The sequence below is a fragment of the Carassius auratus genome, chromosome 21 (assembly GCF_003368295.1).
Source record: "Carassius auratus strain Wakin chromosome 21, ASM336829v1, whole genome shotgun sequence".
NCBI lineage: Eukaryota > Metazoa > Chordata > Actinopteri > Cypriniformes > Cyprinidae > Carassius > Carassius auratus.
This window is the reverse complement of record NC_039263.1, coordinates 2,718,872-2,734,563: the sequence shown is the minus strand read 5'-3', so window position 1 is coordinate 2,734,563 and position 15,692 is coordinate 2,718,872. Positions and strand designations below refer to the sequence as shown.

The 15,692-nt window shown below is 42.7% G+C and overlaps 1 protein-coding gene across 1 annotated transcript; it reads right to left on the bottom strand.

Annotated features, from left to right (window-relative positions):
• Positions 1 to 9,428: 9,428 nt before the first annotated feature.
• Positions 9,429 to 14,864, bottom strand: LOC113039162 (tripartite motif-containing protein 16-like). The gene is made up of 6 exons (XM_026197058.1): positions 14,216 to 14,864; positions 13,201 to 13,296; positions 12,888 to 13,121; positions 11,720 to 11,879; positions 10,180 to 10,227; positions 9,429 to 9,985 (listed from the first exon to the last, which is right to left on the bottom strand). The coding sequence occupies exons 1-6, from the start codon at positions 14,786 to 14,788 to the stop codon at positions 9,429 to 9,431; spliced, it is 1,668 nt and encodes a 555-aa protein (XP_026052843.1). The 5' UTR covers positions 14,789 to 14,864.
• Between the last annotated feature and the right edge of the window lie 828 nt (positions 14,865 to 15,692).

Below are 15,692 nucleotides of genomic sequence, written 5' to 3'. Positions count from 1 at the left end.
AAGTTCTGCAAATTTATCTGAACGCCTCTGACTCTCTTCATAACAGAAGACTTCGCCACTCAGGATCCAGCAGCTTTTTGTATGGACACTGGTTATTAGCCCTCAAGCAGGGCACTGGATCGCTCAAGGACTATGTACAAGAGTACTTAGGCCTCACTTATTTCTATGATCTGGTGGATTTTGTAATCCAGTAATCAGTGAGGGTCCCCGCTCATCTCTTGGTCAGTTTATGGACTATGCATTGCTGATTGTTGGCTCAGCATTCACTGTGGGTGTAGAGGAGGCACATTACTCTGGACTCACTTACGTCATGGTCGCCAGCCCAACGCCACTGCACATCAGTTCCCTGTTGATTTCCCTGAGTCAAGTCAGGTGATACGATCGGAGACCCAGGGAAACACAGGAGACAAGAGATCCAATCGCAATGTGGGTTTTAATGGGTAATCCAAATCGAAATCAACAAGCAGGGGTCAAAACCATAAATCCATCCAACAAATAAACAAACAGGAAAGGAACAGGAACAGGAACTCAGAAGACGAGGAACTCGGAAGGCAAGGAAACTGGGTGACGGAATGAAAGGACTCCATGAAGACAAACAGAATAAGACCGGTTAATATAGGCAGGATAATAACTATCAAGTGAAGACACCTGAGTGCCATTAACAGGAGTGCAATTACTGTGATGAAGGGACAAGGCTTTGTGGGAATTGTAGTGCCTACAGTGAGGTGCCTATGGGGACGTGAGACCACTAGTGGAGACTCAGGGAAACAGAGACCAGACAGCATGACATTACGGAGCAGCTACCAGATGCTCCACCTGAAGACAAGAAGAGACCAAGGAACACAGAGACCAGAAGGGAGGTGGAGCGGTGGAGGACCAGGGGGAGGGACGGAGGACCAGGTAAAATGGGGAAACAGAGACAAGAAGTGCAAAAACAAAAACAAGGAGCCCAGGAGGGAGGTGGACCGGTGGAGGATCAGACAGAAGCCCACCAGGGCGGTGCAGAAGACCACCACATCCGTGCGCTCGAGACAGATGCCCACAAAGGCGGCGCAAAAGACCACCACATCCATGTGGTCGAGACAGAAGCCCAGAAGGGTGGTGTAGAAGACCACCACAGTGGGATCGATGACACAGGAGAGCAAATCTGGTTAGGCAAGTCTGAAACAGAGAACATGAACAAGTTAAGGGTGGACTCCGTGGCCACGACAGGATCAGTCGAGCGCTCAGAGAGTTCGGCTGAGACGTAACGAGGCTCTGGAAGTTCCACAGAGACGAGGAGAGGCTCTGGAAGTTCCGCAGAGACGAGGAGAGGCTCTGGTAGTTCAGGCGAGACAAGGAGAGGCTCTGGTAGTTCAGCCAAGACGTGGAGAGGCTCTAGTAGTTTAGCAGAGACGTGGAGAGGCTCTGGTAGTTCAGCAGAGACGTGGAGAGGCTCTGGTGGTTCAGCAGAGATGTGGGGAGGCTCTGGTAGTTCCATTGAGACGTGGAGAGACTCTGGTAATTCCGTGGTGTTTAGACTGGATTCAGGAAGATCAATGGTGACTTGACTCTGCTCATGAAGATCATTGGTGACTTGACTCTGCTCATGAAGATCATTGGTGACATGACTCTGCTCATGAAGATCATTGGTGACATGAGTCTGCTCATGAAGATCAATGGTGACTTGCATTTGTTCATGAAGATCAATGGTGAGGTGCCCTTGTCCATGAATATCAATGGTGACTTGCTTTTGCCCATGAAGATTACCGGTGACTTGACACTGGAGTGTCAAAGGTGACCAGCCCTGACTCTGGAGTGTCAAAGGTGACTAGCCCTGACTCTGGCATGTCAACAGTGACTAGCCCTGATTCTGAAGTGTCACAGTGACTAGCCCTGACTCTGGAGTGTCAACGGTGACTTGACCTGACTCTGGAAGGTCAACGGTGACTAGCCCTGACTCTGGAAGGTCAACGGTGACTAGCCCTGACTCTAGAGGGTCAATGGGAACCTGACTCGACTCTGGAGGGTCAACGGGAACCTGACTCGACTCTGGAGGGTCAACGGGAACCTGACTCGACTCTGGAGGGTCAACGGGAACCTGACTCAACTCTGGAGGGTCAACGGGAACCTGACTCGACTCTGGAAAGTCAACGGGAACCTGACTCGACTCTGGAGGGTCAACGGGAACCTGACTCGACTCTGGAGGGTCAACGGGAACCTGACTCGACTCTGGAGGGTCAACGGGAACCTGACTCGACTCTTGAGGGTCAACGGGAAACTGACTCAACTCTGGAGGGTCAACAGGAACCTGACTCGACACTGGAGGGTCCACTGTGGCTGTCATCTTGTGCTGAGGTGCTGGACCGGCGGCCATCTTGGGCAATGGCACTGGGCCACCTTGTGCTGTGGCGCTGGGCTGGCGGCCATCTTGTTTTGTGGCGCTGGGTTGGAGGCCATCTTGCACCGTGACGCTGGACTGGCAACCACCTTGTGCTGTGGCGCTGGGCTGGCAGCCATCTTGCACCATGGTGCTGGGCTGGCGACCACCTTGTGCTGTGGCATTGGGCTGGTGGCCATCTTGTGCAGTGGCGCTGGGCTGGTGGTCCTCCTGTTTGTAGACCCCGGTCTAGAATCGGCCATCCCACCGAGAGACGGGTGTGGCTAGGGTATTCCACAGAGACCGATGTGGTAAGTAGAAAGTGAATTCCCAGAACCCAAACACGTCCAACTGTTCCATTTCCATGTGAGGTACCGGTTCATTCAGACCGGTGTTGAAAATGTCCTTATGGGCCACCTCATTATATCCCATACCCTCCGCCAAGGTCCAGAACACATGTGCCATGGCACCCACCTCATTGACCTCTTGGCGGAGGGTGGTTAATTTTAAATATTTCGCCCTCCGCTCCACCATACTGGCTGGGGAACGGGAATGAAGTCCCACACCGCTGGATCTCGACATAGATGGAGTCCTTCTGTTACGATAGGAGACCCAGGGAAACACGGGAGACAAGAGATCCAATCGCAGTGTGGGTTTTAATGGGTAATCCAAATCGAAATCAACAAGCTGGGGTCAAAACCATAAATCTATCCAACAAATAAACAAACAGGAAAGGAAAAGGAATGGGAATCGGAAATCGGAAATCGGGAACAGGGCAATGATGTCTCCACTAACAACCAAGTCAAGTAAAACAGCAGTTAATCTTCATGAGTCAAGTCAGGTCCTCATTGACTTCCCAGAGTCAAGTCAGGTCCCCGTTGATCAGTTCCCTGTAGATCCCAGAGTAAAGTCAAGCCCCCGTTGATTTCCCAGAGTCTAGTCAGGTCACCGCTAACCGTCCAGAGTTAGGTCAGGTCACCGATGATCTTCATGAGCCAAGTCAGGTCACCGCTAACCGTCCAGAGTTAGGTCAGGTCACCAATGATCTTCATGAGTCAAGTCAAGTCACCAATGATCTTCAGGAACCAAGTCAAGTCAACAATGATCTTCAGGAACCAAGTAAATTCACAGTTGATCTTCAGGAACCAAGTCAATTCACAGTTGATCTTCAGGACCCAAGTCAATCACAGTTGATCTTCAGGAATCAAGTCAAGTCACAGTTGACCTTCAGGAGCCAAGTCAAGTCACCAACGATCTTCCTGAGCCAAATCAAGTCACCAACGATCTTCATGAGCCAAGTCAAATCACCAACGACCTTCATGAGCCAAGTCAAGTCACCAACGATCTTCATGAGCTAAGTCAAGTCACCAACGATCTTCATGAGCCAAGTCATGTCACCAACGATCTTCATGAGCCAAGTCAATTCACCAACGATCTACATGAGTCAAGTCGCCAACGATCTTCATGAGCCAAGTCAAGTCACCAACGATCTTCATGAGCCAAGTCAAGTCATAGTTGATCTTCAGGAACTAAGTCAAGTCACCAACGATCTTCATGAGCAAGGTCAAGTCACCAATGATCTTCATGAGCAAGGTCCATTCACCAATAATCTTCATGGGCAAGGTCAAGTCACCAACGATCTTCATGAACCCAGTCATATCACCATGGATCTACCAAAGCCTTGTCACATCTCAGCCAAACCCCCAGAGCTTTGTCACATCTCAGCAAAACCCCCAGAGCCTCGTCACGTCTCAGCCGAACCCCCAGAGCTTTGTCACGTCTCAGCCAAACCCCCAGAGCCTCGTCACGTCTCAGCCGAACCCCCAGAGCCTCATCATGAGCCAAGTCAAGTCACCATTGATCTTCATGAGCCAAGTCAATTCACAGTTGATCTTCAGGACCCAAGTCAATCACAGCTGATCTTCAGGAATCAAGTCACAGTTGACCTACATGAGCCAAGTCAAGTCACCAACAATCTTCATGAGTCAAGTCAAGTCACCAACGATCTTCATGAGCCAAGTCAAGTCACCAACGATCTTCATGAGCCAAGTCAAGTCACCAACGATCTTCATGAGCCAAGTCAAGTCACCAACAATCTTCATGAGTCAAGTCGCCAACGATCTTCATGAGCCAAGTCAAGTCGCCAACGGTCTTCATGAGCCTAGTCAAGTCACAGTTTATAGCCACTGTCCCCTTTACTAGCATGCAGTTACATATATCTGAATAATAGGAGGGGCCCACCAACTAAGAACACCCCTGTTCCGCCTCCACTCCACCGCCCTTCTAGATTGTTTTTTTTTTTTTGGGGGGGGGGGGGCTATGTCACGATCATTAGCTCGAGTGCCCACAAACTTTAGTAGAGGGCACTCCACTCAGGACCATTCCACCCATCAACCACTGGATGTCACCGTATCATCACTTGGACACTAGCATCTATCATACTGTTGCACCACACCCAAACTACATCTCCCATGAGTCACTGCATCACAATCAACTTCGAATTCAAATTCAAATCAGCACCCGCACCTCATTCATTAGCCACACCTACACCTCATTTACACACACATATAAGCACCACAATCACTTTCACTCACTGCAAAGTCTTGTTTAGCCTGTCTAGCATTTCTGAGCGTTTTCTCTTGTATTTGTTCTTCCCGTGTCTGATCTTGGATTGTGTATTTCGACTCTGATTCTCTGCTGCCTGGCTCGATCTCTGCTTGGTTCTGTTTTCGATTCTGGTTACCCCTAACATACCTGACGCCATTCCTGATTTCTGCCTGTCCGACCATTCTCTGAATAAAGTTCTGCAAATGGATCCGAATGCCTCTGACTCTCTTCAAAACACTAGTCATATGGAGCGAAGTGTCCAGGATATGTTCTTCAACAGGAGTTCTGCTCCGATTCTGCTGGGGTGCAGGCCATCAGGATGAAAAAAAGTCTAGGACGCTCCCAGAAAAGATTCCAATTATTAACAAATAGCAGTTTCTGTTCTTTACACCATGACAACAACCATTCATTTAAAGCAACAAGTCTACTGAACCTTTCATGTCCTCGTCGATACGTGGGCAGTGGTCCTGACAAGGACCGGGTGTCGTGCTGTGAACCGTCTCGATCAGGCTCCTCAAATCTGCTTCTCCACTGCCTCCAGCTTAAGCTGCACTGAATGCAGCTCGAACGTGTCCTCACCTGCAATCAAAGGTAGATATTAATCCACCATTAAAGCAAGTAACAGTGAGTAAAGCAATGGTAATGTGTGTGAATAGATATATATTGATAAAAATAATAATAGCATTGTATGCACCTATATTACGTAAAAGACACAATCAATGGACTGTGGGATGATATGGGATAATAACATTGGTAAAATACATAATGTAGACTAATACAAATTAAACTATTTATGTACATAACATGTTATTACAAATACCTGCAAAGGGAGCCAAATGCCATGTAATTGCTGCTGCTACACTAACAGGACGATCAAATCCTTGTTTAAGCTACTGACCAAACACTTATTTCAAATATTCACTTAATCTTTCATTTTTGGCCAGCTTTTTTTTTTTATAGATGACACAGCCTTTATAATTTCTTCAACAAAAAAATGTGCATATTAAAACCCTTCCAAAAATAAACCATGCTTTTATCATAGTAAAACTGCTTAATTTTATTTTGCATATTTTCAGAAATTTTGAGACTATAAAATAGAGTCATAATAAAGTTATAGCCCATGGTTAATTGTCAAGAGGTACAATTGTAATTTGTAAATAAAACAATTTATTCATTTATTTACTTTTTTCTTTTGTTAAAGTTCTATTTTAACCCCTATAGAATGTGTTATATATATACTAGGGCTGTAGTACTCGAGTCCGGTCTTGGAGACATTTTTCTGTGGTCTCGGACTTGTCTCGGACTCGTTGCATTTGCACTCGGACTTGTCTCGGACTTGGCCATTGGACTCGCCAAGTCTACTAGTTGGTCTCGACAGAGAGAAAAATTATCCTTCAAAACAAAACCACATTTGCATGATGTCGCGACTGAAAACGTGTGGAAAAAGCTAGGCGCGCCGCTCTCCTTATTTCCAAAGCACTCTGTAATCTGTGCTTGCGCTCCAGTGGCTTCTGCTGTTGCTGGTCAACCATGACCCGCTCTCCATGAAGACGTAGAAGTTTCAGCAAAGAATAAATGGATTTCCAGCACTAAACATCCCTTTCAGTAGCTCTGATAATAGATTCATTTAAAAAATGTCTATCCTTGTACAGCTATGATCATCTGTTTCTCCATCTTAGCTTTAAGTATTTTTCCCGGGGAAGGATGTGCATGACCAGCGGTGCACTTGCTGCGACCTGAAAAGTTTAGTATTTGAATCTGTAACAATCACAAAATTTTTCCTATCTGCATTCGGATACAACATCGTACAGTTACTTGATAAGACCATTATGACTTTTTATATTTTTTTCGTAGTTATCACTGAACAAGTATGTCGTGTTAAACTAAAATAACTATTAATTTCTAAAATAATATCTATCATGCAAGCAGAGAGATGTCATGACAAACGTTTAGTGATCATTTGAACATCCTTTCTCAATCCATTCAATGCGCACATTTTCATTACGCAGAACACTTTAAGCGAGTCTTAATGTTAATGAACTTCACTAAACAAATGTGCGTGTGCCACGCAAACCAGCAAAAGGTAAAGATGCAAACATGTAGGACAAGTAGACAACGTATCCGTATCTAAGCTGATTATTAGCCTACTCTTGAGAGAGAACTGGTTTGGTTTTTGAGAGACGCGCAGCGTGGCTGTTTGATTGATGAGCGCGCTGTGCTTAATCATTCGTTTCATATCGTAGCCTAAGCTTTAAATCATTGCCTTTTAAATGTATACAAATACTATAACGTGTATGATGTAGCCTATAGGTTAAATTACTCTTGCAACACTCTGATTTCTGAGAGATGCGCAGAGAGGCGACAACAATGTGGAGTTTGATTTGCGCTCTTTTCACTCATAAAGTTTACATTCATTCACTTCTGGCGCTGATGCCCTGGCTCACCTGTTATCTAGCAAACACCAGACTGTGTCAGCTTCAGCCGAGTATTCAGGCAGAATTATTCCTTGTCCGTTATTCGTTTTTTAAGCCATTATCCTTGCCATTCAGAATAAGGTATTCGGCTTCAGGCACAACCCTAATTATTACATTTCATATTTTATTTTTACATGCAACATAGTTAAGGTCATATAGTAACAGCTCCACGTAATATTGTAATTCTAAAATACACGTCATACTTGCAAACACTTTGTATGCATCATGGTTAATGCATGCTGGAGTAGTTGATTGTTTCCGACAGCGCCGAGTAGTCAATGTATGCAAGCACTAGTACAGTATGACAAAAATATCGCTGTATTTATGTGCGCATGCCCAGTAGAGCCAAACGTATCCCTTCCTTGCTGCACTCATTTGTCATATCCCGAGCTTTGCGTTGTGTCTGTGCACTGTGCCAAGGCATCAGTCATATACATTTTGACCCCAGACATAATGTCAGCAAAAGCAGCATTATTAAGTAAATAAAATGAAAATAAAGTACATAAAAATAATTTGACCTTACAGCTCCAAACTCTGTTCTAGAGGGCCAGTGTCTTTTATAGTTTAGCTCCCAGTATCGGAATGGGGGTAAAACCAGTACTGATTACCAGGGCCCCAAAGGAAGAGAGGGCCCTTGAAAAGTATGAATCTGAAATATATTTTATTTTACCTGGATATTTTCATGGGTGGGGGGCATGGGGGCCCATCAGGACTGCCTATGCATAGGGCCCAGGATCTTGTGTAACGCCCCTGTTAGCTTTAACCCTAATTATACACACTTGAACCTAATCGAGCTCTTACTAGACACACTAATCTTCCAGGTGTGTTAAGGCCAGTTGGAGCTAAACTTTTCAGGACATTGGACATCCAGGATGTAGTTTGGAGACCCCTGTCCTACAGAGTTGTTACTTTGCACATGCTTTTTGATCATTACAAATAATAATGTAAAATTATTTACTTAGAATAGGAGATATGCTTTCTCTCGCATCACAAACATTATCAGTAGTTAAGTATGTGGTCTTGAAGAGGACCCTTTTTTCTCTTATTTGGACTCGGACTTGACTTGGACTCTAAACTTTTGGACTTGGACTTGACTTGGACTCGAACCTCTTTGGACTCGGTCTTGACTCGGTCTCGACTAGTTCTGGACTTGGACTTGACTTGGACTCGACAAAGCTGGACTTGACTACAGCTCTAATATATACACGAGGAGAGATAAGCTATGAAACCCTTTGTGACAAGTGGGATGGGGCTGAGAGCCGTGGGAACAGAGCGAGGCCGGTGAATTGGGAAATGAGCGACACCTGCTCCACTCACCGGTCTCGAGTCCCACGGAGGAGATTAAAAGGATACAAAAGAGGAGCAATGACAGTGAAGGACGAGAGAGGAACAGGCCTGGGCTTTATTTTGTGTTTGGTTTTTGTTTGTTCGCGGCAGTCATCCGCGAGGGGCTGTCATGCCCAGTCCTGGTCCTCTCTCATCCTTCACTGTCGTTGCTCCTCTTTTGAATCAACAGATTTTAGAACGAGTGAAGAAACTATAATGAGGTGCTTGATTTGTCTTCTAGAGATCTGCACAGAGGAGAAATAAAACCATCACTTTTGTTCATCAAGAGGGTAGAAGCTTTATTTATATCAGTCAGAGAACAGAAATAACACATTGAATAAGTATGATTAAAAGTATTTTTCAAAATAAAAAACTATTATTGATCATGATTATTAATAATAATATTAATAATAAATATTATCAACACAAACACATGGTCACTCAGCAGGACTGTCTCTCTCTCACACACACACACATTCACACAGTGATCTTACTGTCTGTATGAGGATTTATTACACATTTATCCTGACATTATTTCACTGACAGAAGTTCAGCTGCAGTATTAATGAGATGAAGAGACTCTATAACATCTCTCTGTTACTGATTAATCACACAGCTCAAAGCATTATGGGTAGAATCTCTCATCAGTCTCTTCTGATTCATCAACACAGTTTCACTGATGATCCAAGATTATAAACACTAAACCCAGGATAGAGCGGCTGAGTGAATGTGGTCTGGACTGTGTGGATGAGGTTCATTGTGTCAGAGACGCTGTAGAAGGACAGAGTTCCTGCTCTGTGATCCACAAACACTCCTATTCTCCTGACATCATCATAATCATCAACACTATACATTCCTGTTCTCCTGCTGGTGGACTCTACAGGGAGAACAGTCTTTATGTTATTGTGTATGAATGAGTAACTGAACTGAGAGCATTCCAAACTCCAGGACTGATCATTATATCCAAACAAACACTCAACACCTCCCTTCCTGCTGATGCTCTTATATGACACTGATATATCCACACCTCCACTCCACTCAATCTCCCAGTAACAGCGTCCGCACACACTCTCTCTACACAACACCTGATTCACATCAAATCTGTCTGGATGATCAGGATACGACTGAACTGTGTTAGTGTATGTAATCACTCTGTTGTTCTCAGACAGATGGAGGCGTTTAAATGCTGTATTCAGATCCAGAGTGAGCTGACGGGAATCTGATGGAGATAAAACACATCAGAATCAGGAATTATGAATCTGTTTGATCTCTTCATGTTCAGTGTATCATCAGTGTCTCAGTATCTGTGCACATCATCATTTACATCATCAGTTATAAACTCTTCTTTCTCCTTCTACAGGAAGAACATGAACACACTCATGCGTTTTTCTGCTGGTTTTCTTACTGACTTACATTGTAGGAAGTCCTTCCTGGTCCAGAGATCAATGTTGGTGAATGTTTCTGTGGAAATCAACAGACATGAACAGTGTGATTCTCATGATCCTGCATCTATTCACATTAGTGATGATTCATTCTTGAAAGATTCGTTCATTCTGATTTAATGTCATTTAATGTGACTCGGGAAGAACGAGTCGTCTCGGGGAATTATTCGTTCAGTCGCACATGCGCAATATTCTATAGGTTCTGTTTCTGTTCTGCTAGTACTAATTCACCTGTCAGTCAATTCAGTCTGAGCCGGAAAGAGAATTGATTAGTTCATCTCATGAGTCTTCGGGTCGAGTCGTTCCTTAATCACGTGACAGACCCATGCGCTAAAACCATAGACAGTGAAAGAATGCAGTATTGAGCCGGAAAGAGAATTGATTAGTTCATCTGTCGGGTCTTCGGGTTGTTCGTTCTTTTGTCACGTGATGTGACAACATTAGCTAGAGTAATTAGTTAATTTACAACCTTCTCTACAAATGGGTGCATAGTACTTATTATTTTTAATAATAATTAAGTTTTAAATGTTGTCCATATGATGGCGAAATCACTTTGATGAAGAGATGTTTTTGTGGGGTTTTTTTTTTGTTTGTTTATTTTTTTCAGTGGATTCTAATCTTCAAAAAAAATCTTGTTGTATGATTTATGTCTTTTGAGTTCACCCTTCAGATTAGACTATAGAACTGTAGTGTTACCTATTTAGGATTCAAATGTTATTTGCTTTTAACTTATATCATTATGTCCTTTTTGAGCAATCTTCTTGTACATATATTAGACCAAAATGTCAGTTTTGCCTAGGAAAAGCAATTATTATACCAGCAAACTCGAAATTGGATTAAAAATGAACAAACTAGGCTATAAATACTTTGTATTGTAGGCTTGGATTATTATATTATTATATAGCCTAGTGTTTATTTACTGATAGACAGTCAAAAAGATGAATTAATCAATATTTTATTTATAACAGGGTTTATTTATTTATAAAATAATAACTCACCACAAATCCTGACGAAACGGTAACAAAAACACAGTGACAGAAATGTCAGAAATAGCACATGAAGCTGTCACGCGATTAAGGAACGACTCGACCCTAAAGACTCATGAGATGAACTAATCAATTCTCTTTCTGGCTTGGACTGCATGGTTCAGCGTATGGGTCTGTCCGTGATCAAGGAATGACTTGAACCCAAAGACTTGTCAGACAAGAGGTGAAGTGAACTCATCACGGACTGAAGACCCAGGTAAACAATTAATTCATCTTTTCTGTATCTTTTAGCATTTTAGTTTTGTATTGTTTGTGGTGTGATCAACGTTTGCGTAAGTACTAGATGTGTTGGGGGAGTAACACGTAACATTTTAATTACATTTTGTCGAACATGACTCAAAAGTCAGAGTCGTAAAAATTATCCAAACTTCCCATCACTATAACACATTTCTAATATGATGTTCTCCATGATATGAGATGATGATGGACTGGTTTCTGAGAGCAGATGAATCTCCAGGACTTTACCTCTGTCGGAGATCTTCTTGAGCTTCTCTTTGCAGAAATCCTCCAGTTTGTCTCTCAGCTGATGGACAGATTCTCTCAGAGCATCAGAAGAGAAGAGAGAACTGAAGAGATCATCATTTACGTCTGTAGATTCAGGAGGAGCTGAGAGAGACTGGAAACTCTACAGAAAACAGAAATCAAACTCATCATCTCCACACTTCACTCAGTAACCTGCAGAAACATCAGATTTGATCTTTATTAACGTTCTTCAGTCCAGCACTTTCACAGCATCAGCTTCATTCTCCTCACATTCATTGCATCATTCTAGTATTTCTTACTTACACTCTATATGAACTTTCTAGGAAATAGTTTAGATGATAAAACATCTGATAAGAAGATAAATGTCCATCTAAAAGCTCAAGCACATCAATGAAGACTCATTGTAGAGTTGAGTAGATTTGTTCAGGAAAAGCAGCTCAAAGATATGATTAGATTGACCATTATGAGAACACTTCACAATACTGCTGGACTAATATACATTCATTAATTTTTAATGCACAGATAACCATGAGTTAACCCACAGCTTCTTAAGAACTTAATCATTCATTAATGATTACTATATCAGCAACTAATCAAGAGTCTGTCTGATTAATACATCAAGTAATATATCAATTGCTACTAATTAACCTGTATTAAACCCTTAATAACATATAGTATTGACTAATTTAATGTGTTAATTATCACAACGGGTCAAATCTATGCAGTTATCTGCTTTAACTAATCATTAGCTAATGATATGTAAAGATATCATGATGTGATTATGTGTTGAGGCAGATTTATTAACTCATTGTTAAGTATATGTCACTATGGTAAGGGTTTGCTATCCTCTCCAGAGTCTGAGGTCTGTGGGAGAGTTTGGACAGTTACACAGTGAATGTAATGTCAGAGAAGCAGTGGGACATCACTTATACAAGTGATTTAAAGAGAAAGAACTGGTCTGACATAAGACCCATCAGAGCAAGATTTCCAGAGCTGAAAGCCATTCATCTCTTTCAAAGGAAGATGATCAGATGAGAGTCTGACTGATGATTATATAATAAGACACTCATGAACTGTTTCTCTGTGAGTCTCTGTCACAGCAGGATCTGCTCAAGTCCACTATGATCCTGTTCTTCTAGATGTGTGTTACCTGCAGGAACTGGATGTGATCCTGTGTGTGTGAAAGCTGCTCCAGCTCAGCGTCTCTCCTCCTCAGATCATTGATCTCCTGCTCCAGTTTCTCCAGTCGTTCTTCAGCTCGACTCACTGCAGTCTTTTCCTGATCTCTGATCAGTCGTATCAGCTCAGAGCGGCTTCTCTCAATGGAGCGGATGAGCTCAGTAAAGATCCTCTCACTGTCCTCGGCTGCTGTCTGTGCAGAGCGCTGTTAGGACACACAGTGATTCAGCTTCAGTGAGTCTGAACTGAGACGGAGACAAACTTCTCTTCTTCTCCAGACTCACCTTATGAGACTCCACAGTCTCTCTCAGCTGCTGGAGATCTTTCTCTCTCTGCTGGATTCTCTGCTGGAGCGTCTTCTGTGTCTCCTTCAGCTGCTTCTGCAGGACAAACAGATGATTGTCAATCTCACAGAAAACTACTGACACTAAATCATCATGAGAACAGATCAATCCAGTAATAGAGGAGCGGATAACTAATGACTGTAGGTTCAAACTCCAGAAGTTATGATTGATCATTTACCAGCATCAGACAGGAATTAAGACCTGTTTCAAACTACAAGTGTAAGTATAAAAGTGAAACAGACACAGAGCTGTGTTCTGTGTACTAAAGCTAAGGAAAATAAATCTGAAACAAAGTGAAGCTATAAATGACTGAAATCATCTGTATTCAGTCAGATTTACTGAACAGAAGGTTGTCTGTTACTGCATTTGTATTGTATTTTGACTGATGAAAGTCTATATGTTGTCAAAGAACAGTTGAATAGTTCACTCCTGTCACAGCGCTGTGTTGTTAGTACACATGAACACGAGGATGAAGGTTGTGTATGGAAAACATTTTTGATTGACATATAGACTCTATATAATTACAGATTTTCTATATAAAAAAAAGTTTTGTTTTTTTTATTTGGGCTAGTTAAATGAATTTTCAGGCTACCAAAATCTGAAGAGTACCTGCCCGAAGTGCTTCCAGGGATTTTTAATTTTGCGAGCCCTGCACACCTAAACTAAATGATGAAAACAAACCACTAACCCTGAGAATGAAAATGGTGCAGACTGAAAACAAAGCACAAACTCTGTCAATATGTGACAACCATTAAGTTGCTAAATCAAAGCCTATTTTATGAAAGATTGTGCTGATAAAGCTACACAATGTATTTTCAGCAAACTCTTTTTGCAGCTGCTGTTCATTTCTGCTGTCGTGTGACGTGTGAATACTGTCAGCTGTTAATATGGTGCTGATATAAACACATATGAAATGAGTGTCAGCAATATTTTATCAGTGTCTAGTGTTAAATACCTGTTTCTCTGTCCTCTGATCTGCAGCTGATACAGTGTCATGGTTTTTATGTTCATCCATCATACACAGCATACATATACATTTCTGATCAGTGCGACAGAAAACCTCAAGAAGCTTCTCATGTTTCTGGCAGATCATCTCCTGCAGTCGTCCAGTAGCTTCAGTCAGATTGTGTCTCTTTCCTCTAAAGAAACTCTCATGTTGCTCGAGGTGATTCTGACAGTAAGAGTTCAGACACACCAGACAGGACTTGACGGCTCTGTATTTTCTTCCAGTACAGACGTCACACTCCACATCTCCAGCTCCAGCGTAACAGTCATCAGAGAGTCTGGTCTTCTTCAGTTTCTCCACCACTTCAGCCAGCATGGTGTTTCTAGATAAAGCAGGTCTTGGACTGAAGGTCTGTCTGCACTGAGGACAGCTGTAGACTCTCTTCTGATCCTCCCGATCCCAGCAGTCTGTAATACAGATCTTACAGTAACTGTGTCCACAGGGAATGGCCACTGGATCCTTCAGGAGATCCAGACACACCGGACACAAGAACTCATCCTGAGAAAATCTGGCTTCTGCCATTTTACTGCATTAATACAGAGACACAAACACACAACAGCTCAACCACACTTCAGTTTCTCTTTACCTGAGCTCATGCGATTCCTGTTTCCTGCTTCTGTGTTTGAGTGACGTGTGTAAAACAGGTGTGTCTGTGAGTCTGTAAAACAGCTTCCTCATTCCTGCTCCTGCTTTAGTTTCAGAGTTTATTTTCAACACATCTGGCTGTTATTAAAGTACAACCCTATTCCAAAAAAAGTTGGCACACTGTACAAATTGTGAATAATAACTGAATGCAATGATGTGAAGTTTCAAATTTCAATATTTTATTCGGAATACAACATAGATAACATATCAAATGTTTAAACTGAGAAAATGTATCATTTTAAGGGAAATATAAGTTGATTTTAAATTTCATGCCATCAACACATCTCAAAAAAGTTGGGACATGGCCATGTTTACCCCTGTGTGGCATCCCCTCTTTTTTTTATAACAGTCTGCAAACGTCAAGGGACTGAGGAGATAAGTTGCTCAAGTTTAGGAATAGGAATGTTGCCCCATTCTTGTCTAATACAGGCTTCTAGTTGCTCAACTGTCTTAGGTCTTCTTTGTCGCATCTTCCTCTTTATGATGAGCCAAATGTTTTCTATGGTTGAAAGATCTGGACTGCAGTCTGGCCATTTCAGTACCCAGATCCTTCTTCTACACAGCCATGATGTTGTAATTGATGCAGTATGTGGTCTGGCATTGTCATGTTGGAAAATGCAAGGTCTTCCCTGAAAGAGACAACGTCTGGATGGGATCATATGTTGTTCTAGAACTTGGATATACCTTTCAGCATTGATGGTGCCTTTCCAGATGTGTAAGCTGCCCATGCCACACACACTCATGTGTCAGAACCGGGGCTCGGACTTGGGTCTCTGATGCC